The following is a 26,999-nucleotide window of genomic DNA, read 5'->3' on the forward strand; positions in this document are numbered from 1 at the left end:
GAAAGGGGTCTTGATGTAACAAGACTGTAGGGACTGTAAATGCTTCAGTGTTTAAAAAGGCAACCACAATACTAACCACCTCTGTAAGGTGTTTTGAAATATGCACATAAAGTAGTAAAGTTTGACATGTGAATTATTTGTAACATACACAGAAATCAGGCCCTTGCAGAAGCAAAGACTTCCCTCCCCCTCTAACAGCCTATGGTGCACTCACGCTTATAGAATTTCAGACTCTGGTCTGGCAGTCCCTTCTTATTATTGCTTTCTCTTGTGGCCTCCTGCCTCTGCAAGGGTGCTAGGGTCCATTTTATGTTACTCCATGACCACATTAAGGGACAGTAGGCCCCTAGTTTCCAAAACTCTGGCCTGCACTAACAGGAGCCACAGAAGATTCTGCTTCTATGGAAAACAGTTTGCGCCTGCAACACAAGGCTTACAGTGATTGAACTTGAGAACAACTGTTTGCTGTAGCAGGAAAGCAATTCAGGATTAAATGTAATGGAGCTTCTGGGCTCTGGGGACATGGTACTGGGCTGGGAGCATTGAGCAGCTGCTCAGGCTGGGATCAGGTGCATGTGCCAAACAGAAAGGGGTGACATGAACAAATATCACTGAGGCACCCTCAGCAGTGGGGAGGATGTGGCTGAAGCAAACCTAGGTTCTGTTTGCAAGCTCCATTGTTAGTGACTGGTAGGGGACAGGGCAAGTCCACCGGTTGTTCTAACTGTTTGCTTTCTCTTCTGTACACAGGCATTTATCCTCTGGATTAGCCCCTCCTCGGCCTCCATCCAGGATCAATACTGTGAAAGTTTACCTCCTGCCACTAATTACACAGGTAAGCATATACCGTGTCATCCTTCTGCCTGGCCCCTGAGCAGCCAGCCCTCTCCATCCTCTTGGTTTATTTCTGTGGCTTCTGAATGGACACTGCTTACCTGGTCCCTAATGGGATTCCCCTGGATCCCTAATGGGATCTCTGAAGTTGAGATGTAAGAGAGTCTGTTGCCTGAGTATTAAGTTGTCTTGTTCCTTCCCAGTGGTAGCTTTGAGCTCTCCAGAACACCACAGCTTCTCCTTGCTAATGGCACGAAGTTAGCATGAGCTGCATATTCCCAGAGAAGTGGATAGGATTCTTCACTGGTGATTCTGGTGGGGACCCCCCAAGCAACTTCAATCCACCCCTGTGCCATTGAAAGCTGGGCTTTCTCCAGGTTTGGGAGAGACATCTGGCATGCCTCAGAGTGCCCAGCACCTTCCCCACCACTGTCATTCTGAGATGGAACACTTCCAGAATCTCCATTACACTGATTCTCTGATTCTCCCTGCAACATGCTCCCTCTACCAAGGCTGGCCAGGGGCCTTTCAGAGGATAGCCTTTGCTCCGTAACTCCTGAACTTTGGTCCAGAGATAGGGTTCTTTATGCTGTTCTGCCTTTTACACAGGGGCCACATGTCAGCTGAGAGCTGGTGGAGGGAAGACACCCTTAAAAGGAGGGGCTAAGGGCGTGTGATCAGGGAGAAGAGTGGAAAGAACCAACAGCAAAGGAAGGGTTGGAGCAGACAGCCACCCAGTAAAGGACACCTGGTACTAATGGCAGGAAGTTCTCTAGTGGCCAAAGGTCCAGACTTGACTGATTTTTGTGCAGTCACTCCTGCCAGCAAGAGCCTCTGGCTCCCCAGGGCAGTTCTTCCTGCAGGCAAATGGTAAGACAGACCTCTCATCTCTGGATGAGTGGGGATGGCAGTACTGCTCTATGGTCCCTCTGTAAGTTTTATCATTGAGCTTCTCTGCCATGTAAAATTCTACATGGAAGAGGATTCAGCAAGCATGATATATAAGGGCTGCTGGGCCCTGCTCATGGGGGAAGAAGGGGACAGGAAGTTTGCCTCAGGTCTATCCATGCAGTACCCCTTCTATTCCATTTCTGCTACAGATCAGCTGGCATCTGACCAGCAGTGGAATACCCTCTTGCTAATGCCCAGTCCCCATCCAAAGCCAAGCCATCTTCCTACTTCCCACTAGCAATCCAGACTAAGTGCCAGCATCCCTGAGGGACCATGAGTCACTTAGCTCAGGGGCCGCATGTGGCCAGAGAGGCAGAGGAAGGCATAAGCCTTGATAGGCTCTTCAGTCTAGAAGGCCTATTGTCTGATTTGCATTGAGGAAACCATGGTATCTGAGCAGCAGCTCAGCCTGACCCACTAATCAGCATAAGGAGCTCCATCAGGGTGACTGATGAACTTGGATGAGCTGTGCTGATGGATGGTCCCCGCCACGCTACTCCCATTAGCACAGCTTTAAAAACTACTTTTTGAAATTAAATATTGGCATCAGCTCCTGGTGACTCACCCCTTCCCTGGCTGGTGACTGCTTGCAAAGTGGCAAGATAGCAGCCTGATAAACAAACACTCTCCATGCATCGCACCCCCATGGCAGAAGCTCACTCGTGCAGTAGGGGCCAGGAGAAATTTCACAGCAATAGCCAGACCGCAATGGGCCAGAGCTGACCACAGGGGGACCTGCACCCTGGAATACCACCTGGCAGCATGACTCTTGGGGCAGAGCTCATGGCAATGGCAGCCCAGCAACGCCTTGTGTTCTGGGAACTAACCCAAATGCTGGTGTCACTAAGTTTATTGCTCTGAGAGCTCCTGGGTGAACTGCAGGTCAGCCCAGTAGCTGGTCATGCCCTGTGGGCTCAAGTTTAGCTCAGGGAAAGGAGGGGAGGGCTGGAATTACTGTATGCCGAAGAGCTGGAGAGTATCACAAACAGCAGGTACATCTCCAGAAAGGAATAACACAGGGACATGCATTGACAGGAGACACCAAGAAGCCTAAATACCCAGAGAAACCTCTACAGCAGGGGTTTCAAACTCATTAGGCCCACTGGCTGGATGAGTGGTATGAAGCAAGTCCAGGGCCTGGACAGGTCTAAAAACAAACCCTGCACACCTTGTGCAGCAGGCACTCTGGACTGGCCCTGTGTATTGTGTGCAGTGCATGTCCTGGACCAGGTCCACAGGGTTGGGGCCAGTACACTGCGTGTGGTGTGCAGGCCAGCTTGGGTCATGCCATTTGCAGGTGGCACTGTGGACTGGAGGATAGGGTTCCACAGGCCATATCCAGCCTGAAGGCCAGATCTTTGAAAAACCCCTCCTCTAAAAGGACCACTGCTCCCTTGGCTTACCCATGTGTGTGATACTGAAGCTCTCTTTCCAGATCTAGCCTAGGCTTCTGCCTCGTCGGTTCCCTTTTCCCCAAAGTCCCTTGAAGGGATTCAGTATCAAAGATCCCTGACTCCCATTAAACTTCATGCCAGGCTTCAGCTCTGAGAGGGTGATAATCTCTGTCTTTCCTCCAAGCCAGAGATAAGTCCTGATTCCCTCCTATTCTGTACCCATTTTTACTACATTGAGACTCCTCTTTAAGTAACTGGGTGTGTCTACACAAGACGTTTACTGAAGACTTGCCTAATTCGCTTGGCAATAATTGTCGCAGTGTCTACACATACAGTGCTATTAGGATGGAGTAAACTAATTAACTCCACCATAGGTTAATATCTGTAAACACAGGTACTATCCTACGGCAGTTTTTTACTCTGCAGCAATGCATGTGTAGATGCTGACGGGGCTTACTGGGGCATGAGGATGATTTGGGGTTGGGGCTCCCTGCCGGCTAGTCCCATACTGAAGCACCCTTGTGCCCCAGCCAGCCTCTCTGTAGCACATTGAGCCAGGTTGAAGCAGCTCTGGGCTGGCAGGCTGACCCCCAGGCCCTCTACCAGCTGGTGCTGCTCTGACCCAATGTGCATATTAACATGTGGCACGCAAGAGCAATAAACTCTGGCATGATATGCACCAGAGTTTATTGCTATGCATTAATGGCATGTGTAGATGCACCCACTGGGTACAAACTTACATTTTAGCACGGTGCTCAGGTTAGTTATTACCCAGCGCATCTGCACATGGACATACAACACCTTTGTTACTGTGCCGTCATTTAGTATTTCCTTTTGGAAGTACTAAAAGATGGTGCAGTAACAGCCCATACTGCGCCGTGCCAGCCGCGCACAGTTATTTTTGGTTGCTATGTTGCCATAGCAATGCACTATGAGGGAGTGCATTGCTTCAGCAATGTAGTGGTGACATCACAGGTTTTCTCAATGGATGCTACAGTGCCATAGTGTCTTATGTAGATGCTCCCGCTGTGTTTAGAAGCCGACAGCAGGTGCCAGGTTCTGTATAAATCTGCATAAGCAAGAGTAACACCCCCCCCCCGCCCCCCCGCGCTTACATTAAAAGTAAAATCTCCTGCTTTTGGCTATGAGCCAGCCCTTCACCCATGCTCCACAGACATCCTGCATCTTGGCTACTGTAGATGCAGAAGACATTTCCTGAACAAAGGTTATTCCAAAATCACTTACTCCAGGGTTTTCTGGGCCTTCTAGTGGTGGGGCCTGTCAGAGACAAGATCCTGGGCTGGAAAGCTCTGATGCAATTTGGCAATTCCTATGTTTCTAATGAAAGCAAGGGGGGACCCTGTCAGAGAGCTTATGACCAAGGCTGATGCCATTAGGGCACACCAGCTTTCATAGCCAGCCACATTCAAGAGAGCAGGGTTGTCAGCATTACAGCCAGCTGCTTTGATTTGCTGGAAGATTGACCCAGGTACCTATTTACAGTTCAACTGACTAGAGATCGTGTTAGCATGAACTCATAGTGAGGCTTGCATTCATGCCTTTGTAGCTGTTGAAAAATCTTTTGCCACCCTGACTCTGCATCCTTTTTTTAACTCGCTGCCATAGACGAAATGGAATGGGATCAGGGGACAAGCCTACTCTATACGTAAGGTACTGATGAGGTGTCTCAACAGTCATAGTGGTTACAGGCAACTTGACCCGTAAAAGCGCAGGCTCAGGGGTGACCTGGTGGCTGCCTGTAAGTATATAAGGGGTGTACATCAGGATCTGGAGGAATGCCTGTTCACCAGAGTGCCCCAAGGGATGACAATGTCAAATGGTCACAAACTCCCCTGAGACCATTTTAGGCTGGACATAAGAAAAAAAACTTTACTGTCCAAGTCCCCAAGGTCTGGAATAGACTGCTTCCAGAGGTGGTGCAAGCACCCACTCTGGACTCTTAAACATTTGGACGCTTATCTTGCTGGGATCCTTTGACCCTAGCTGACTTCCTGCCTCTTGGGCAGGGGGGTGGACTTAATGATCTTCCGAGGTTCCTTCCAGCCCTAATGTCTATGAAACTTCTGGACTTGCCCTTGGCAGTGGGTAATAAGCTCTTGGTACAACAGTAGCCATATATTTATTATTAATAATCCTTTACAGTGTGGTAGCTATTTAGGAGCTACAAGAATGGATTGGAATACTGTGTGCTGGGTGCTGTACAAACACAGGATGAAAAGTTGTTTTTTTGTCCCAAGGAGACTTCCAATCTGAGTCTCCCAAATGGAGGATACCGAGGAACCATGTGTCCCCTCCCCCCCCCCCATAAAGCCACATGATGAAGTTATAAAGCCCTGGGTAAGAACAAGGTGTGTAACCAAAATGCCAAGATAGCGTTGGCCCAGGCACAGTGCGGACTGGAACTGTGGTCATAATTCATTTGTTTTTCCTCCCTGAAAGGTTTCATTTCTCTGTGTCATTTGTCCTTGAGAGTGTTAGGGTGTGATGAATGGCATTTGTTTTCCTCTTGTTCATCTCACCTGATCTATAGTATGCCTGGCTTTGTGGGTTCCTGATCTATTACATTCCAGATTGGTCTCCTCAGAAAGTGCTATTTTTCTGCCTTCTGCTACATACTTATCTAAATTGACAGACACTTAGAAAGGCAGAAGGCTACAGAGACTGATAGGAAGAGGCACAGACAGGTGACTGTCTACTTCACGGAGCAAGATAAATAGGAGCTCTTCTAATGCAGGTGCCCCATGGAACACAGTTTAATTTGACACTTTCAGCAACAGAACTGGTGCATTATTCTCCCTTAAAGTACCTGCTGCAGTCAGCCGTAAAGCAGGTATGTCCTATCTGGGCCTGTCTGTTATGTTTAGCAGCATAGCAGGGGCATTCTGCTTGGATACCTCTGGAACATTTGACATGCCAATCCATGTTGTGATCTAAAAACAGAAGAGCTCAGCCAGCAGGAAGCCCAGTTCACTGCTTCTGTCATCTCACAGACCAACTGCTAAAAATGAGAGAGGTGAGGTGGCAGTTTGACTTGTTAATTCTGCGGTATGACCCTCTAGGAGTTGCTACCACTGCTAAGTGAGAGCTCCCATTTGCAAAAGTTTCTGTGTACTGACTAGCAGGTGAGAGCACTGGGTTCCACTCTTGGCCATGATCAGGATTTCTTAGGTGATTGTCTCTACTTTTTATACGCTGTCCGCAAACTGGACTGACAATGACCGATTTCCCCCAAGTGTAGAGTGCTTTGAGATCCTGGCCTGACAGGCTTAGGGGGGTGTTACCCCCAGGCTTTTGTTTTTACCCCTATGAACACAGGTATGGCCCATGTACCTCCTTCTCTCCAGGTGTTCCTGCTTTCTTCAGCCTTTCAAAGCACTGTCACTAAAAGGCTTCCTTCATCTGTATCTGAAATATTAGGGGTGGCTACTGTTGTGAATGACATAATACTGCTGTAATCCTGCCTGGATTCATGCGCTCCAGAAAGAACAAGGTGGTTTAAAACTAAAGCCTCACTTTAAATCACCATAAATCACTTCTGGGTAGAAACAAGCATGAGGTTAAAATAAGAATTATTTTGTTTTTTTCCACAAAGTAGGCTTTTTCCCTTCCCTTTGCAAAAGCAGTGGTCACTTATCCATATAGTCGTGGCTTGGTTGCTCTGTAGTGCAACCTGTGTGCAGATGTAGCCCAGATGTTCAATTTGTATCATGCTGTCTCAAAGATGGCATCCTCCAAAATCCTGTGGCTGCCAAGGAGCTGAGAGCTATGAAAATATTGTAACGAACTGTCTGGGATGCATGAGCATCACCACCCTCTAATGAGCAAATTCAGGACTGTTGGAGGCTCTATGCTGCTGCCCATAAACTGAGCTCTTCCTGTAGCTTGGGTGAAAGGAGCCTGAACTTTAGGGGGAACAATGCTGTCTCTTTGCTGCCTCTGAACAGGTACTGTATCAGCATGGTGACAGTCAAATCCTCAGTTTGGTCCTAGGTACTACAACCTCACTTTGCATTTCTGTTACCCTCTAATTCAAGGCTGTTTTAAACCCCACTAACTTTTTAAAAATCAAATGTACAGAACTTTAGTAGTTAACTGCTGAAATGCATGCATTAGAAACAGCTGGGGCTCTGTTCTGGCTTCAGTTACAGGGATGCAATTCTTCTTCGAGTCGATGAGAGTTGCATTTGACTGATGTGCGGCAGTCTTCGGCCTCATTCACCATATTAACTGTGATGTAGTTCCTGGCTAACTCCATTGATTAGGGGATTTACAGGGATGGATCTGAGAGTAGACTCCAGCCTGAGGGTAGATTAGATCAGGGTAAATATATAAAGTTAATCCACTCATCCATATGTAGGTAAGGGTATTTCAGCATTTCCTTGGAGTGGGTAAGAACATTGTGTGAGTAATGCAGAGATTCCTTAGGGGGGATTTATGTTTCCCCTTAAAATGACAGGAGAATTTTATAAAAGCTTTGATTAGGGTAATTTTGAATTGAGAGTTATTATAATGAAACTAATGAGCCTCACTGTAGGACTGTGAGACTTCATTAGCTAATGCCTGTGTAACTCTCAGGAATTGGCATGTGGTAATAATGAGGTTTACTAGTCGCTGGACTTGCGTTCTATCTATCACAATGTCAACACAACATGCAGAAGGGGCCTCCTAGCATTTAGCAGTGGAATTTTTTTTTAAGGAAAAAGAAGTGCTATATGGGTGGCTTGAATCCATTGCAGGTACTTCTCTGGCTCCCATTGGGATAGTGCTTGTGCACCTCAGTCATTAATGTATATAGTCTTTCAACACCCGTGGAGAGACAGGGCAGTGCTATTAATCTTGTTTTACAAGTAAGGGCTAAGTGGCTTCACCAAGGTCACAACAGGGAGTCCATGGCAGAGCAGAGATTGGACCCAGATCTCTCCCAGGACAGTGACCTAACCATTGGGCCTCCCTTCCTTTCTAAGCAAGCTTTCAGCAATGCAGACACAAGGGAACATTTTTCTGAACACAGTACTGTTAACCCCCAAGTATAGGTCTTCAAACAGCATCTCAAATTGCACAAGCCTCACGATGTAATTCAGAGAACTCACAAATTTATTCCGGGGAGCATGCTGAACGTATTGGAGCAGTCTATCCATGTTAAAGCAATCAATCCTAATGAGGCATGTTGTCCCTTCCACACATCATTCACAATCTCTGATCACCTGGAGTGTGCCAGGGGGGGTGCATGCAGTCTAGAGCCATGGAAAAAGCTTTTTTTTTTTTTTTCTATTTACTGGAGTTCTGGACAAAAAACCCTTAATTTTAGATTGAGCAAAAACTCATAGTTTTCAAATGATGGCCACAAGGAGAAAGTAAAAATATTTTCTGATCAAATGAAACATTTCTCAGCTTTAAAATGAAGAGGTTGTTTTTTGGGTTATTTGTTTTGGGGTTTGTTTGTTTTTTAAGTCTTGACTGCCTTTCTTATGTCTTTGTTTCTATGTTTCCTTAAAACTTATTTTAAAGTCATTTCAAGGCAGAAAAAACAAAACATTTTGTTCAGACATCTTGGACTTCTTCCAGTTTTAATTTTTCTTTGGAATGAACAATTTGGTAAAGCTGATAAGGTTATGCAAAATGATTTGTTGTTTCTGATTCTGAGACTTTGTGACTGAATCCTCACAGAGTCATAGAAAAGAGAGGCTGAAAGGGCCCACCAGTCACCTAGTCCAATCCCCCCTGCTCAAGGCAGGATTATTCTCATCCAAACCATGGAATGCATGTACTTGTGTAGCCCAGGGTTGTCCAGTTTACAAGAGGCCGGGAATTGCGTATACCGTGAGCTGCACAAGTGGGGCTACAAGCCCTGCAGGGAGCACCAGGGCAAGCCACAACTGCCCTGGACCACATACACCGTGGATGCACCCTCCCCCGCCTCCCAACTGCTATACCATGTGCCTGCAACCCCCATCACTGCACTGCTTACCCACAACTTTCCCCTACAGTGCATGCCCATGCTGAATTCTCCCCTACTGCACCACATGCCCATGATCCCCCTCCACCCTCTCACTGCACCATGTGCAGTGTGGCAGGGGGAGTTAGGAACACACCTGCAACCCTGCCACTGCACCATGTACCTCAGGTTTACCTTCAGCTCCCCACACTGCTGCAGTGCTCTGACCCCTGGGGCAGAGGTAGGAAGCAGCAGCTGGAGAAAGGAGGGAAGAGCCTGAAGACAGCAACTAAAGCAATGGTGACAGTGGGAGTTGTGGCCAGACAGGAGCCTGGGAGCCACAATTTCATCCCTTGCGGGCCTCATACAGCCCACAGGCCACCTGTTGGACACCACAGTTCTAAAACTACACCATCAACTGTGTCCCACAACTACAAGGTGCCTTAAAACACCAACGTCACCCTAACCTGCCACAGGTAAAGCAGTGGGACAAGGGCTGTCAAGGTCCTGGCACTGCACATGTTAAAAACCACCCAAATAACAAAACATTTCTTTTAGCTATAACACAAGTGATATTATAGGTCTTTTAGACAGGAGGTACCTGTCCAAGTCAACACAGCCTCAGGAGGGCTTACTAACAAAAACGATCAAAAATGCTGATTATCACTGTGGGAATATTTTACTTTTTTCATTTCCTACAATTTATTTTTTATTTGGCAAAAAGCCTACACGGACACATTTTTCAGCTATTCAAGATCTATTTTAATAGATGTATACAGTGCAAAGCAGATATCAAATTCTGTCTTGTCCAACAATGCATTTTACTCACTTCAAAAGGTACAGGACAGCAAGGAAGATAAGGCTCAAAGCCCTTGGTCTATTCCCCATTTTCTTAGAAGGGATTTGTCCTTGCTTCTCTGCCCTCCTATCTTAAAACCAGCAAGAAAACTGAATCATTTTTAGAAGCTGTAAAGAGATTGGAATGAGGTAACAAAAGGAATATCCGAATGTTTTGGTGAATCCACCCATATGAAGACTGTGGCTGGAATATGTTCAAGGGGTGGAATCATAAAGTCATAGAAAATGAGGGTCAGAAGGGACCTCAGTGTGCAGGCCGGGAGCGATCCGCGGCCCGTTTTGCGCACGCGAGCTGTGGCCAGCAGCCCGGGCACGCGGGGTCGGAGAAGACCGGGGGCGAGCTAGAATTAGTCACGGACGCGTAGTGGTTGATTCAAGATTGTTTACTTACATCCAAGATGGTCGTGGTGTAGGCTGGACAGTTTTCCAGGCACAGCTCCGCTTAAATCCTCGTTTGAGGACTACGACAAGTTCGCTCTCTCCCACGGAGTTGTTGAAGCTCCGTGGGTCCATCTCTTTTCTCGCAGGAAGGGATACGTCTAGGAATCTATCGGTGACGGGGAGAGGCCAGAGGCTGGTCAGGCCCCTGTTGCCTTTTAAGAAATGCATTGGGTCTGTAAGGATCCGCAGCGCTTAGAGATCTTCACACAGCATGAAGTCTCCTCCTCCTGGTGTTCGTGGAGTCCTCCAACTTGGGCAGAAACCACTCAAACTCTTTATACGGCTAGCAAGCCAATCACTAGCCGCCACGTGTGCATAATTTAATGTGAACCAATAATGTGGCTCGAATTTCAATACAAATGGCGGGAACTCTTTGCACCAAGCATTTCCTAGATGCAAAAAGAAATGCACCATGCAAAGAAAGCTACAAATTGGCGGGAATTCTCCCTTGCACCGGGGTTCTCTTCTGCAGCAGAAAACTCCACCGTGCAAAGAAGCTGTAATTTAGCAGTGCCAAAGCACACACAAAACACAAAATCACAACTTTGGGTTGTGACATCCCCCCCTTGCTGAAGGCATAGCTAAATTATGCTATACACTTATCATTCTAGTGATCTAGAGCTTTGTCGTGAATCATCAAACGAACAGATAAGCAAACAAACAAATAAACAAACATAAAATTCGCTGTCCTGGGATTGGGTTACATAATAATCAACAAGCAATAATCAACACAAACTCATAATCAGATTCATAATAAAACTACATGATCAGGGCTTCAGTGGGCGTCATGGTGAAGTCGTACGTCAGGCCCTCAATTCTTCCGATGATGTTATCCCTCTCAGGGCTTCTCTTCGCCACGCACTCTGAATTCCGGATCTGTAAACAAAACTCTCAAAAAAAAAAAAATAGATTAACACATCTTCAGCAAATTTACAAAATTTTCATGGAACTTTACTAGTTCTCTAAACCATCTTCTCTTTATATTCTCAATTGGATGAAATCATTGAGGAGCAATCATCTGGTTCCTCTAAATAACGGAAACCTAACTCATAGGCCAATTGCCATTGGCCTGCATCCCCTAAAATCCGAAGATGCCGCTTATTGAGTCCAGAACGCTGTAGGAGAAATCCAAACATGTATCGCTCTTCTGGGGTTCTCAGTGGCAGTGGTGGAAGATCGGATTCACGATATTTGGTGCCTTGAAGTTCGGTTGGGTGTCGACGGTCCCGATCAAAAGATAATCTTGGCTCCATCAGGATACGCAGTCGTGACAACTGACAAAGGAGATTGCTTACGGGTTGGTTCACCATTGGGTTGAGCAGAATCCGGAGGACGATGATGTTTTTTCGCCCATAAATCTCGAGGCAACTGTCTAAGCTGTGAACGGTTACTGGAACGGTTCCAGGATCTCGTAGATGACGGTGAGGCCATGGTCTTATTCGCTGGAGTGATGTCAGTCCCAGTGCACATGCTCTGGGGTTCCAGGCACAGTACAAGACTCCAATAATTGCTAGCATGAGATGCTCTGCACCGGTATGTTCTGGCCGTCCTTCATGCCATACATGAGCTTTTTGACTAATCAGTCCTGCAACAAGCGCTGGCAGTGGAATAGGCCAGTGAACGTTGACCGCTATCATGTCGATGTCAGTGACATGTCCTCTACTCCACGAAGCTTGTCTAACTAGGAAGCTTGCTTCTTCCTGGTTCAGCAGGTCGGATCCAAGTTCCATGACCAAACGTCCCAACCATACAACTAGAGTCTCTTCAGGCTGGATTCTTGATGCTCTACATAAATCTTGTAACTCAGTTCTGGTGCGAGCATAGTAGGCAGTAGCAATTCGATTAGTCGTTGTTGTAGGGAAAGCTGCTCTTTCGGGAGTTGATGTTGTTACAGGCTGAACTGCTGCCGCGGGAGTTACTGCTGCTATTGTTGCTTCAGGTAGGAGGGGCGGATGCACTCCTCCGCTTGACTCTCCTTCGTCGGCAGGAAGGCGTGGTCGGTAGAGGCATCGCTGCATCGCTAGGCGGGGTTGCCGGAGATGACTCTGCAGCAATGGGCGGAGTCGCTGACCAAACTCTCGTGGGTTCTTCCGAAGCTCCACCCTTCTTTTCCGGTTCTTCCACGCGGTCTCCCTCTTGCTCGGCGCCATCTTGGGCTGGCGTTTCAGGCTCCCTTCTCTCAGACGCTTCTTTGACTGCTTGAATAGCCATCTGCAGCTGGGTTTTTAAACTTAAATTCTGGTGCATTAAATTAGTGATCATACGAAAAGTTGCACTTAACTCTCCCCCCTTGTCGTATTGTGGGGCCACCCTCTCATCTGCGGTGCGTTCCTCCGTCTCCAGATCTTCGCGGAGCTCGGATGGAAGCTCGCGACCCCATAATCTAGACGCCACCATGAAAGGGGAGAACCGGCCAATTGACACCGGTTCTTCACTCTCCCGAGCATATCGTAGGCATCGGGCACACTCCCAGGTGAGGGTCGGGTTCACTGCGCCCGCCGGGTTGACTCTGGCGAGGAACACGGTATCGAGGGGCCTGAACAGGACCCGCTCGTCCCTCATTATACACCCGAACGCCGCGGGGAGCAAATACACTTCCCTCTCTCTCGGGGCTCCGTCTTCGGAGACTCCCTCTTCTCCCTTCAGCGACAGGCGTCCGCTGACAAATCTCTCACCCGTTCCGCCTGCCTGGTGGTAAGCGATATGCGCCTCCAGTTCTTCAAAGCTTTTCACTTGGCGTTGGTTATTGCGCCAAGGGCAGTTCTTAACCAGTTCTAGCTCTAATGTGTCCTCTCCTGATCCCATCCTTGTCACCATGTGCGGGCCGGGAGCAATCCGTGGCCCGTTTTGCGCATGCGCGGGCTGTGGCCAGCAGCCCAGGCACACTGGGTCGGAGAAAACAGGCGGCACGCTAGAATTAGTCACGGACGCGTAGTGGTTGATTCAAGATTGTTTACTTACACCAAAGATGGTTGTGGTGTAGGCTGGACAGTTTTCCAGGCACAGCTCCGCTTAAATCCTTGTTTGAGAACTACAACAAGTTCGCTCTCTCCCACGGAGTTGTTGAAGCTCCGTGGGTCCATCTCTTTTCTCGCAGGAAGGGATACGTCTAGGAATCTATCGGCAACGGGGAGAGGCCAGAGGCTGGTCAGGCCCCTGTTGCCTTTTAAGAAATGCGTTGGGTCCGTAAGGATCCGCAGCGCTTAGAGATCTTCACACAGCGTGAAGTCTCCTCCTCCTGGTGTTCGTGGAGTCCTCCAACTTGGGCAGAAACCACTCAAACTCTTTATACGGCTAGCAAGCCAATCGCTAGCCGCCACGTGTGCATAATTTAATGTGAACCAATAATGTGGCTCGAATTTCAATACAAATGGCGGGAACTCTTTGCAGTGAGCATTTCCTAGATGCAAAAAGAAATGCACCATGCAAAGAAAGCTACAAATTGGCGGGAATTCTCCCTTGCACCAGGGTTCTCTTCTGCAGCAGAAAACTCCACCGTGCAAAGAAGCTGTAATTTAGCGGGAAAATAATTTAGCAGTGCCGAACCACACACAAAACACAAAATCACAACTTTGGGTTGTGACACTCAGGAGCTCATTTAGTCTAACCCCCTGCTCAAAGCAGGACCATCCCCAACTAGGTCTCCTAGCCAAGGCTTTGTCTAGAGGGTCTTAGAAGTTTTTAAGGATAGAGATTCCACAACCTCCCTGAGTAAACTGTTCCAGTGCTTTATACTACCCTCCTTGTGAGAAAGTTCTTCCTAGTATCTAACCTAAATTTCCCTTGCTGCAACTTGAGAGCGTTGCTTCTTGTTCTGTCATCTGCCACCACTGAGAACAGTCTAGGAGGGCTGTGCAAAATTTCGCTGGCTGTTTCATTTTGACACTGTTTTGACTCATTTTCAGCTTGAAACAGTGAAATAGAAACGAAACGAGGGGCTTTGAAAAAGCCTCGAAACAAAACAAGGCCAGTCTAAAAGTCTAAAAGTTTCAAAATATTCCATATGGAGCCCCGCGGGGCAAGTGGTGGGATAGGGGCTCCTGGCCAGTAGAGATACTGCTGCACTTCAGCCCAGGCCTACTGCAGGGCTTGTGACTGGGCGGGGCAGCTGCCAGGGGGCAGATAAGGCTGCAGTCAGCGACTGGGCAGCAAGCAGCACAAAGGTGACCACCAGGGCCAGGACAGTGTCCAGCATCTAGCAGTCCTCCTCCATGACCTCCACTGTCCTTGCCACTGTGGCAGCCTGCCACTCCTGGGCCTCCAGGTGCCTCTTCTCAAGAGCCAGGAGCCTGTCCTGGAACTCCTGGTCCACCCAGTCCCTCTGCCAGGCCTTCTCCTCCTTGCTTGTGACCCTCTTCTCTTCGCATGCGTCCCTCACTCCTCAGCCACCATGAGGAGGCAGTCCAGTAGCCAGGTACAGCCTTGGGTCCTCCGCTGCCTGAGCCTGTGCATACCTCGGCCCTAGCCAAGACTGGTAGTGACCCTGAAAGTGCATCCCAGCTGCCAGCTGGTGGTGCCTCCACCCTCCCGCAAGGGAGCCTCTCCAGGGCCAGCCCCCATCCCCATGCCAGCCCTGCAACCTGAACGTATCCCTGCTCAGAGTGTCCCAGGCATACTGTGAGGTGCTGTTTTGCAGACTGAGGGGTGCCCAACCCACTGCACCTTGCTGCTGCTTGCCATGGTGCCCCAAGCACACCTGAGAACCTGGCTTGGGACCCTGAGCTTTGATGTCATAGTGGGCAAGCCCACGCTGCCCCTCAACTTCTGCTGCCACCTGGATGGCTACCTCTAGCTACGCTACACATCTCTGCCTCCTGCAGGTGAAGATGACATTGCCGCCAGCATTGACGCATTTCTCTGCATGTGAAAGGCCTGTGCTTGCCTATAAAGTTTTGCACTCCCTCCTGTCTCCCTGTGTGCTGTGGTGGGGAAAACTTGGGGGGTCAGGGGGAGCTCAGCCAGGCCAGGGAGGGGGGAAGGCAGGGGCGGGGATGGGGAGGGCCCTTCCCACAGTGCAGGACCTACTGGCTGGGTGTGGCGGGCATGCCCAGTGGCCCGAGTCTGTCCCCACTGGAGTGAGGACATGAGGCCCCCAGTGGTGTCCTGGGGCACAGTGCCTGGTTGCCCAAGCAGACGTCCCCTCTGGAGAGGAGTTGGAGCTGCTGAGGGCCGCTGGTGTTATGGCTGGGCTGGTCTCCTGGGTGGGGCTGTGCACCCAGAGCTGGCAGGGCAGGTGATAGTGTGGGCTGCCAGAGTTGATGGACAAGGCTGGGGCAGGGAGCATGGTGGGACATGCTCCTGATGCCCTGAGGTGCCCTCCCCTACTGACACCTCATTGCAGGTGCCAGGCCGCAGCGGAGGCTTGGGCAGGCTGCCCATGGTGGAGTAGACAGCATGGCTCCAGCCAGGGTCCCAGGGCGTGAGGATATCATCCAGCTGCTGCATAAAGGATACTGTCCAGCTGCTATCCACTGTAGGCAAACTGACTGAGAACCTTGGCCTTGCCCCACAGCACCATGTGGTCTGTGGTCTCTTTCTGGGACCAATTCTGGCCCTGGGAGGCAGTGTTTGCCTTTGGGAACAACATCAGTGTATCTCCCTCAATGGCTTGCTGGACCTCCATGTGACAGTCCAGGTGCTACCAGGTCTGGGCAGGCTATTGAGGCTGGCCTGGGACCTCTGCTGCATGACACAGTGGCCAGAGGATGACTGCAGGTGGCCCAGGGCCCAGCGTCTCCGCAGGCTTTTAAGGAACAGGGGCTGGAGCAGGCAAAGAGCTGCCCCAGCCCTGGGTCTGGAGAAGCTCCCAGCCCCATGGCCCTGTGACTAGCTTGCAGGTGGCACCCTGGTGCCAGGACTGACCAAGAGCAAATTCGCTCTCAGTCAGTCTACACATACCTTACTGCACAATAACTACTTGGGAGTGATTTTGCTACTCATATTTTCAGGTAACTAATTAACTCCAGAGTAGGGCAAATTTACTGCACAGTAAGTGTCTACATGTGTAGAAAGTGATACTTACTGTGCAGTAATTTGCTCTATTGCGCAGTAAAGCACCTTGTGTAGATATACCCTCTGAATCCTAGCCCTACCTCCAGCCTATCTACTGCTACCCCAACCTTGGTGTCATCTGCAAACTTGCTGTGGGTGCACTCCATGCCATCTTCCAGGTCATTGATGAAGACACTGAACAAAACCAGCCACAGAACCAATTGCTGGAGCACTCCACTTAATACAGGCTGCCAACTAGACATAGAGCCATTGACTACTACCCTCTGATCCTGATGTTCCAGCCAGTTTTCTAGCCATCTTACAGTACCTTTATCCAAACCATATTTCATTAGCTTACTTGTGAGAATGTTGTGGGAGACGGTATCAAAAGCCTTGCTAAACTCAAGGTATGTGACATCCCCTGCTCTCCACACATCCAGAGAGCCAGTCATCTCAATATAGAAAGCAATCAGGTTGTTCAGGCATGACTTCTCTTTGTTGAATCCCATCTGACAGTTCTTAATCACTTTCTTCTCCTCCAAGTGCTTAAAAATGGATTCCTTGAGGACCTGCTCCATGATTTTTCCAGGGACTGAGGTGAGGCTGACTGGTCTGTAGTTTCTTAAAGATGGGCACTATATTGTCCAGTACTCTGGGACCTCTCTCAAGAGCCCTGAATTTTCAAAGATAATGGCCAGCGGCTCTGCAGTCACATAAGCCAACTCTCTCAGCACCCTTGGATGCATCATGTCTGGCCCCATGGTCTTGTACACATCCAATTTTTCTAAATAGTTCCTAACCCATTCTTTTATTATTTTTTGTCTGTTCACCTTGTTCCCAAACTGTGCTGCCTGTTGCAGTAATCTGGTAGCTGACCTTGCTTTTGAAGACTGCAGTAAAGAAGACATTGAGTAATTCAGCCTTTTGCATCCTCTGTCACTAGATTGCCTCCCCCATTCAGTAAGGAACCTGCACTTTCCCTGATCCTCCTCTTGTTACTGACATACTTTTGGAAACCCTTCTTGTTACCCTTCATGTCCCTTGCTAGCTGCAACTCTAATTGCACTTTGGCCTTCCTGATGTCATCCTTGCATGCCCAAGCAATACTCTTATACTCCTCCCTAGTCATTTATCGAATTTTCCACTTCTTGTAAGCTTCCTTTTTTGTGCTTTAATTTACCTCATTAAAGAGTTCCATGCTAAGCCAAGCTGGTCTTCTGCCATACTTGCTAGTCTTCCTGCTCATTGGGATAGTTTGTTCCTGCACACTCTGTAAGGTTTCTTTAAAGTACATCCAGCTCTCCTGGACACCTCTCCCTCTCAGACTGGCCTCCAAGGGGATCCTACCCATTAGTTTCCTGAGTAAGTGGGAGTCTGCTTTTTTGAAGTCCAAGGTCCTTACTCTATTGGTCTCTCTTCCTTTCCTCAGGATCCTGAACTTAATCATCTTGTGGTTGCTGCTGCCCAGATTGCCATCCACTTGTGCATTTCCCACCAATTCTTCCCTGTTTGTCAAGAAGAGCATGGCCCCCAGTTGGCCTCTCCAGCGCTTGCCCCAGAAGATGTCCCCAATACTCTCCAAAAACTTCCTGGATTGCCTGTGCACCACTGTATTGCCCTCCCAGCAGATGTCAGGGTGATTGAAGTTCCCCATGTGAAGCAGGGCCTGTAATCAGGAAACTTACACTATCCGTTTGCAGAAAGCTTCATCCACCTCATCTTCCTGGTCTGGTGGTCTATAGCAGACATCCACCACAACCTCACCCTTGTTGCTCTCCCCTCTGACCCCAATCCAGAGACTTTCAACAGGCCTCTCTCCAGTTTGATATTGGAGCTGTGAGCAATCATACTGCTCTTTTACATAAAGCACAACTACTCCTCCTCCTCTTCTCCCTTGCTTATCTGTCCTGAACAGTTTGTACCCATCCATGGCAGTGCTCCAGTTATGCGAGCTATCCCACCAAGTCTCTGTTATTCCAGTCATGGCATAGTTTTGTGACTGCAAGGACTTACAATTCTTCCCATGTTTTTCCCAAGTTCTGTGCATTCAGTGTACAGACAACGGAGGTAACTAGCTGAGGAACAAGTGCCTGTCAGATTCCACCAAGTAAGTCTAGAAACTAGTGTATTTCAAAACTTCAGTTGCTGTCTTTTGCACAGCTAGCCTTACAGTTACAGCTCCAGTACAGCAAGATCCTCTCTGTCCTGTAACGTAGATAGGTTCCACAGGATAAGAATGATCATTAAAATGCAGTGCTTTAGGCAGAAGCAAACGACTCATTCCTACTTATTCTGTTGGCTTTGCTTAGCAAAGAAATAAAACTCCAAACTCTATAGCAGCTGTTGTACAGCCCTTGTAGTTGTCTAAGCCTTTCTGGATTTGACTTAATACATGACACACCCAGAGCATCTCAGCTGGGGCTGAGCTCCCTGATCTGAGATGAGGCATTCATTTTACGTGGGCTCCTCTTTCTTGCACAACACACCCAGGCATTAAGTTGTCAGCTTTACTTTGGATTATTAGGCAGCTGGGAGGTGACTGATTCAAAGGAATTACAGAATTATCTAAACGGTAGCTCTTGCCACCCACCAAAGAAGGGCCCCAACAAAAAACGTGGGCCCAGACAACCACATTTTTAGGAAAGTCATGGAGTTCCCCATCAATTTACTATCTGCTTGTAAAGTATTTTGGGAGAGGGGGGAGGTTATTCCCTGCAGAGAGGCCAAGGCAAATACAGGAAAATATAAGGACATTTTTAGTGTGCGGTAGATGATCTGCATCCAGTCACAGTGGTGCCCAGCACGTCTCATGTTGGTGCCATCTTCCAGATGGGATGCAAAGCTTCATAGGAGCCAGACTGCTGTTACAATTTTCCTAATAGCAAAAATGTTTGAGTTGGTGCTTCAGCCATAAATGCCCTGTCCAGTTTCAGACAAGGTTCCTTGGGTGAATTTGATATCTTTTATTAGACCAACCCAAATAGTTGGAGAACAGTTATTAAGCAAGCTTTTGGGTTCAAAAACCCTTCGTCAAGCTAAGGAAGTTTCAGCAGTTGGTGTGTGCTCTTCCTGGATGGAATGAAAAGTAAAGAATCCAGGGGCTGGGCTGGGCTGGGGAGTCAGTTGCCAGGCAGATTATAATGTATCAAAAATCCAGTGTCTATATTTAGTCCATGATCTCTAGTATCCAGGAGGTTGATGAAATGGAGCTCATAGGCTCGTCTCTGGGAAGTGTTGTATAAGTTTCCCTTGAGGATCAGGACTGAGAGATTGGAGAGAGAGTGGCCCTCCTTTGAGAAATGTGCCCCCACCGGTAATTGGGTGTTTCTGTCTTTGATGGATTTCTGGTGTGCATTCATTCTGGTGCGCAGTTGTTGTTTGGTCTCTCCTACATTTTTTCTATCAGGGCATTTGGTGCATTGGATGAGGTATATTACCTTTCTGGAGGTGCAGCTGTAAGATCCAGGGATGCTGATGGCTCTGTTGTGGGGTGTAGTAATAGTGGGGGTGGTAGAGATGTGTTGACAGGTTTTGCATTTCTTGTCATGGCACGGTCTGGATCCTTTTGGTGTGTTCTGGGCTTGAGGAAGTTTGCTTCTGGTGATGAGGTTGGCGAGGTTCGGTGCTTGTTTGAAGGCTAGGATGGGTAATTGAAATTGTCCGGTTTCAATTACTTTTAGCATTCTTCATTAATATGGGCTTCTTCCTTTATGTGGAAGACCCTGGAGATAATCAAGAGTCGTTCTAGAAACGTTGGTATGTTTAATCTTTGAAATTTATCCTGCCCCACCCCAGTTTGCAACATTGCTTGTATTGATACATAGTGTGAATTATGAAAGCAGCTTATGTAAAAGGAACCCCAAAAGGCCTTGTTATCCATTAGGACTGGGTTCAATGACCCTTACCACTTTCGACCCACCGATGTGCCGGACAAATAAGTAATGTGTGTGAAGTCCTGTATAAAACTGGTATGGGATCAGGTAATTAAAGACTGAATCATAATACATGTATGTTATGTGCTGATCAGTCGAGTGCCATCCTTTTCAAGAGGGTTAGCAATACAGTGGACAAATGGTCTCTGCTTAGCTTGTTGTGTTGTCATCTTAACCACTGTATTCATAAATCGTTCAGTCCAGTATTCCATGTCTTTTGACCGCCTCTTGCTTGGTCAACCCCTCTTTTTCTTCCCTGGTATCCTGGGATTCTATTATATCTTTTCAGAGCTGTCTTCTTCTATTCTTAGAATATGGCCATTGTACTCTACTTACTTCTTTGTCATCATTTGCATCCATTCAAGATTAGTTATAGTCATGTCATAAAACCATAGAAAATTAGGGTTGTAAGGAACCTCAGGAGGTCATCTAGTTAACGCCCTGCTCAAAGCAGGACCATCCCCAACTAGATCATTCCAGCCAGGGCTTTGTCAAGCCAGGCCTTTAAAACCTCCAAAGATGGAGATTCTACCACCTCTATAGGTAACCCATTCCAGTGCTTCACCACACTCCTAGTGAAAAAAGTTTGTCCTAATATCCAACCAAAACTTCCCTTGCTGCAACTTGAGATGATTGCTCCTTGTTCTGTCATCAGCCACCACCTAGAACAATCTAACTCCATCCTCTTTGGAACCACCTTTCAGGTACTTAAAGGCTGCTATCAAGGTATATCATGTCCACACAGAGCCAGTCATCTCCTCATAGAAGGCAATCAGGTTGTTCAGGTATGACTTGCCCTTGGTGAATCCATGGTGACTGTTCTTGAAAACTTGCTTCTTCTCCAAGTGCTTAGAAATTGATTCCTTAAGGACTTGCTCCATGATTTTTCCAGGGACTGAGTTGAGGCTGACTGGTCTGTAGTTCCCGGGATCCTCCTTCTTTCCTTTCTTAAAGATGAGCACTATATTTGCTGTTTTCCAGTCATCTTAGGACATCCTCCAATTGGCACAAGTTTTAGCCAGCAGCTCTGCAGTCATATCAGTCAGCTTCCTCAGCACCCTTGGATGCATTGCACCTGGCCTTGTGGATTTGTACATGTCTAGCTTTTCTAAATAGGTCTTAACCTGTTCTTTCACCAGTAAGGGCTGCTCATCTTCTCCTCAAACTGTCCTGCCAGGTGAAGTAGTCTGGTAGCTGACCTTGCCTGTGAAAACTGAGGTAAAAAAGGCAATTGAGTGCTTTAGCCTTTTCCTCCTCATCTGTCACTAAGGCCTTTGTCACATGTTCACTTGAAACAGTTGCAAATTATTGGAATGTTATGATGCAGGGGTGCTCAACCCCAGCCTACAAGCCAAATCCAACCCCCAGCACTGTGTGATCCAGCCCATGGGGTGCCCCTTGGGGTGCCAGCACTCCCCTGCTGCCAATTTTTTTAACCTATAGGGAGCCCCAGGAGCTGGATAGCATGTCCCTGCCTGCTATTGAGGGTGTGCAGGGCAGCAGGACCCCCAGTACTTCCACATGGGGCCTGATCCCAGCAAGCATTGCTGGGTGGAGCTGTGCAAGTCCAATCCCAGCACATGGACCTAGGCAGGGGTGGTGTAGGGTCCTAGTGTGCAAGGCTTGATCCTGGTGTGTGGGGTTGGGCGGGGGCAGTGCATGGCCCATTCCAGGTAGGCAGGGACAGTGTGGGGCCCAGGACCTGATCTGGGCATGCAGAGGTGACACGGGGCCGCAGGGCCTGATACCAGCATGCAGGACCCAATCCTGGTGCATGGGGTTGGGCAGGGGTAGCCCAGGGCCTAATCCCAGAGGCCACAAGAAAAGCAGGGCCTGCAGTCCCATCCCAGCATGCAGAGCTAGGCAGGGGCAGTGCAGGACTTAAGGACCCAATACTGGCACTCAGGGATTGTATGGGGTCCCCTCCCTATGTGTGGGGGCCAGGCAGGGCTCTGAGGGGCCTGACTGTGGCACACAGGCCCCAATCTGGCCTGCATACTGGCCGTGCACCAGTCATCTGGCCCATAAGCCCTAAACTTTGAGCACCACTGTTGTGACATAATAAGTTAGTATGTGTTAAGGGGGTGTCGCATTCATTTGCAGCAGTTACAAATCAACAGAATGCAATGACCTATTAATGTTAGAATGTGTTAGGAAATAAGTTACACGTTACACTTACACCATACTGCATCTATGAAGTGGTAAGCAGTATTAACATTAGAACACGCTCTGAGCAGTTGCACATTAAGGCTTAATACATCTCTGACCTGCACAGCTCTGACTTGCCACAAAAGGGCTGGTAAGCAGGGGTGTGGCTAGGACAGGGGTGGGCAAAGTCCGGCCCACAGGCTGGATCCAGTCAGCAGTGAACTTCATTTCCCAGCCGCCCCTACACATGACTGGGGCCAGTCTCCATGGAGACTCCAGCCGCAGATGTGCATGAAAGCATAAGGCTGCGGTTGCCATGGAGACCAGCCCCAGCTGTGCTAGCAGGGCACACGGCAGAGCAGGGCAAGGGGCTGCTCCAGAGCTGCTGGGATCTTGCGGCAGGGGCAGCTTGGTCCAGAGTCAGGGCACAGCTGCACTCTGTAGCCAACATGCCCCAGACAGCAGCGCGCAGGCAGGGGATCATGGCTCTGCCCTGCCTGGTCTGGAGCAGAGGCAGAACCATGATCCCCTGCCTGCACACCTCTGCCTGGAGCATGTAGGCTACAAATTGCAGCTCTCGCCTGGTTCTGGAGCAAGCTGCCCCCGTCACAAACTCCCAGTGGCTCCAGAACAGCCCTCTGCCCTGCTGTGCCATGCACCCTGCCAGCACAGCTGGGGATGGTCTCCATGCCAACCCCAGCCTTGAGCTTTCACAGTGCAGCTGCTGCTGGAGTCTCCATGGAAACCAGCCCCAGCCATGCAGGCAGGGGTTGCTGGGCAATGGAGTCTGGCTGCCAACCGAATCAGCCATTTTGCCTACCCCGGACTAAGAGCTAGGAAGCCTGGGCTCTGTCCCTGTTCTTGGTGGGGAGGGGTGGAAGAGAGCAGGAATTGCTGCAGCAGGAGCATGGAGTTGGAAAGCAGAGAAGCATGGAGGTCAGGGTGGATTGATTTAAATAGGGGTGATTTAAATCACAAAGGACCTCCTCCTGATTTAAATCATTGATTTAAATCAAGTTTCCCGCTGATACTTCTTTACATATTTCTTAAATAATGGCACAAATCTGATCACTAAAATGTGTTAATTTACAACTCAATACAGCATTTTACGACATCTGTCAATTTTTTTTTAATTTTCAAATTTTATTAACTCTAACAGACAAGTCATCACAACACTAAGTATACGCTGTCCTTAAAACTTCTACAACTAGATCTCATCTTCCCCACTCCCACTGTCATTTTATTCATAGACTGAAACAGAAATATGAGTTTTCCTGCTTTTCCAATTCCCAGTCAGTTTTTTAGCTTTGAGTGAATAATACCAAACGATGCAAATATTCTCTCTGTGCCTGGAGAGGAAGCTACTGCTGGGAAAAATTGGCTTAGCAACTGGTTCCCCTCCAGCCCTGAAATTTATTATGACTGGCATAACGGAGGAGTGATTTTGAGATGCCCATGCCATGGCAGCAGCATCTTCTTCAGAAGTTAGGCATCTACCTTTATATCTGGGGTTGGAAATGTCTGCAAGAAATTGAGGTGGAGTTAGTGCTTGATCCATTCACTTCTTTATTGCCTGCAGTTTAACTTTCTGGTTAGGCATTTCTTTCTTCAATGTCTCTTGAAGTGCCTTCCAAATTTCAAAAGTACCAGCAATGCAGCAACAATCTCTCTGAAATTTGTTTAAGGCTATAGATATAGGCTTCAGTATACTGAGCATATCCTCTACATTCCTCTTTAATCAAGTGTTAGATACTTTGGATGAGGTACTTCCATCTATTTTATCATGGCTTTCTTCACAAATTTTTATGAGAATAGGCCAGTTCTTAATAAATTGTTCAAAACAATCAACCACAGAATTCCATCGAACATCTTGAGGGAGAATTAGTTTGGATCCTCCTGCTGTCTTCAGTGAAACTGAAGCAAAATGGTTGTTATGGAAGTATTTTGCGACTTCAACAACATGTTCTTTTATTCTGGAGAAAGAGTTAAGTCTTTGTCTAAAAGATGCATTAAATGGGCACTGCAGCCATATATTATTAAAGAGCATCCTTCCGTTTTTTTCTTCTAAGTATCTTCTCATCTTTGCCGCATTTGCAGCATTGTCTGTGACAAAACTGCACATGCGACAGTTGAATTTTTGTTCACAGTTTATTACAGCTTTCACTGCCACTTCTTTTTAAATATTTTGCTGTGCGGGCATTTCCTGATGTATCTATTGTTTCTGAAAGATATGCAACCCCATCTTCTGTTGTCACACAGGCACATATTACTGGATTATTGTGTACATTGCTCCACTCATCAAGGCTTAAACTGGCAAATTTCCCCTCAGTATTTCTTGCAGACTGTTCAAGTTCCTTCTCGTACACTGTATCTAGCAGCCTTCCGCCAATGTCTGCTCTACCAGGTGGAGTGTAGCCTGGTCATAAGCACTCAACCATGTCAATGAAGTGTTTATTGTTAACAATGCGAGAAGGAGAATTTGTGGCATAAATGAACTGAGCAATCTTTTAATCTATGGTGTCTTGTTGGTATTTGCTGGTCCTTAGTGTTAGGGTGACTGTATTTGGATCTTGGGGAGCACTGGATTTGCAAGTGAATAAAGGCTTTTTTCTGTGTCTCAGCAGAGCTGCTGGTCACAAGGCAAAATGATATATGAAAAGTAACTTTGCAAATGCTTAAGCAAGCAGTTTTATAACAAGGTCGTAGTGTTGTAAAGTATAGATCCCATTGTGTAAGAAGAACAAGATGCAGCCCACCAGCTATCGTCAGGAGATAAAGCAGAAGCAAGTCCTTGGAGATAAAGGAGTCAACAAGAAACCAGAAAGAACCAGCAAGTGACTGGAGGAAGTGGAGGTCAAAGTCTTGAGCATGTGCTCGTAGCAGAGAGGCATGTAAATAAATGAAATGCATAGGCAATTACATGCTAATGAAACAAACAGAGGTGGAGCTTGAGATAGGAGGAGAAATGGGTGGAACCAAAGGCATGAGAGTGGAGGGAATGTTAATGAGCATGAACTGAGGTGTATAAAATGTGAAAAAAAATACTAATGTTCAGTGCGGCTCCCCTGTTTGTTTGGTTTTGGGGAGCTAGTCTGAAGCTGTCTCCATTTTGAATAAAGCTGCTGCAAGCAATGTGTGCTGGTGTTTGCTCCCTGCTTGCTCTGGCTAATGAGTAACAGGATCCATGGGCAATTGGATCATTGTCTCCCTAGTCACTGCACGCCACATGGAGTTGGGGTCTAACACTTACCGCAAACCCATCCATGGTGGTTGTTTTACTGAATGATTGAAATCTTTTGCTTCTACTGATACTTTGTTGTCTGAAATACATTTAGTTGCAGCACCGCTGCTAAAAGTACCAACAGATGACTCTGAAGTTGTTGCAGATAGACAAAGTCTCCCATGCTTAAATGGGATCCTGAAACCAAAATGATTTTTGAATAGCAAACAGCTTGGGAATTTACTTGTTAAATCACATGTATACTAAAAGGCATAGAGAGAGTCTTGAAGAATGATGCATTGCAAAGTGAATTATTAAATTTACTAACCAGTTGATCCACATTGTTCTTCAGACATATCCACATCTTCATCCACATCATTTTCTCCCAATAAGCAGTTTTCATTATGATGTTTCATTCTTGCAACTAGGCCCCACATCTCCTTCTTGAACTGCTTACATTTGACACGTTTTCCTTTTTTACCCAGGGAAGGAATCTCTTCAAAATATTGCCAGATAGGGTCTCTCTCATGCCCAAAAGCCATGACAATATTTCTGTGGCAAGAGTGGGGGGGAATACATGTGTGTGCAGCTGTGTGTGTACTACTGAATAATGTCTTCCCTTTTTCTTTCCCACCCACTCCACTGTTCCTTTCTACTCTGCCTGCGTCCTTTCCTATATTGTCTCTGTCTTTAAGACACTGTCTTAACTAACTCCTCTGCCTTGCTTGGCCCAGCTCCACCACCACCACCACCACATAAGCACAGAACAACAACAGTCCTATCCAGCCTGTGTCTTTGCACATTGACTTTAGTCTGCTGAGAAACAGAAAACAAAAGCCCAGAACTTGCAAGAAGCAAGAGCTGTTCGTAGGCTGGACAAACTGAAATGAATGCCCATGTTTGACTGGTAGGTAACTCAAATGTGTGCAAGTGTGGCAGAGCCATTAATTCATTTTTATGAGACTGTAAGTGTAGGTTTTTAGCATGTTTTTGATGACATTTAATTGTAACTGTTATTTTTTAAACGAGAGAGAAATTTAGTATTTTATTGATGATTTTTTAAAATTTAAAAATCTGATTTAAATAAAAAAATCTGTTTTTCTGATTTTTTTTATTTTTTTTTTTAAATCATTGATTTTTATCCACCCTGATGGAGGCTGTAGCTTCCCAACACACTACCCTTCCACCATCAAGTTTCCTGGCCTGAGATGAGGGCTGGTGGGGAGAGAGATGTCCCCTGCCAGCCTTATCCCAACCCCCCAGCCCAATTCCAG

The 26,999-nt window shown here is 47.5% G+C and overlaps 1 protein-coding gene across 1 annotated transcript in view; it reads left to right on the forward strand.

The window, feature by feature from the left end:
• Nucleotides 1–26,999, forward strand: part of CRHR1 (corticotropin releasing hormone receptor 1) — a 131,648-nt gene that overhangs the window by 22,052 nt on the left and 82,597 nt on the right. The window contains exon 2 of the mRNA XM_019500696.2: nt 751–835. Coding sequence (XP_019356241.1) covers nt 751–835 — 85 coding nt within the window. The remainder of the gene's footprint in view (nt 1–750; nt 836–26,999) is intronic.

The sequence above is a fragment of the Alligator mississippiensis genome, chromosome 4 (assembly GCF_030867095.1).
Source record: "Alligator mississippiensis isolate rAllMis1 chromosome 4, rAllMis1, whole genome shotgun sequence".
Classification (NCBI taxonomy): Eukaryota; Metazoa; Chordata; order Crocodylia; family Alligatoridae; genus Alligator; species Alligator mississippiensis.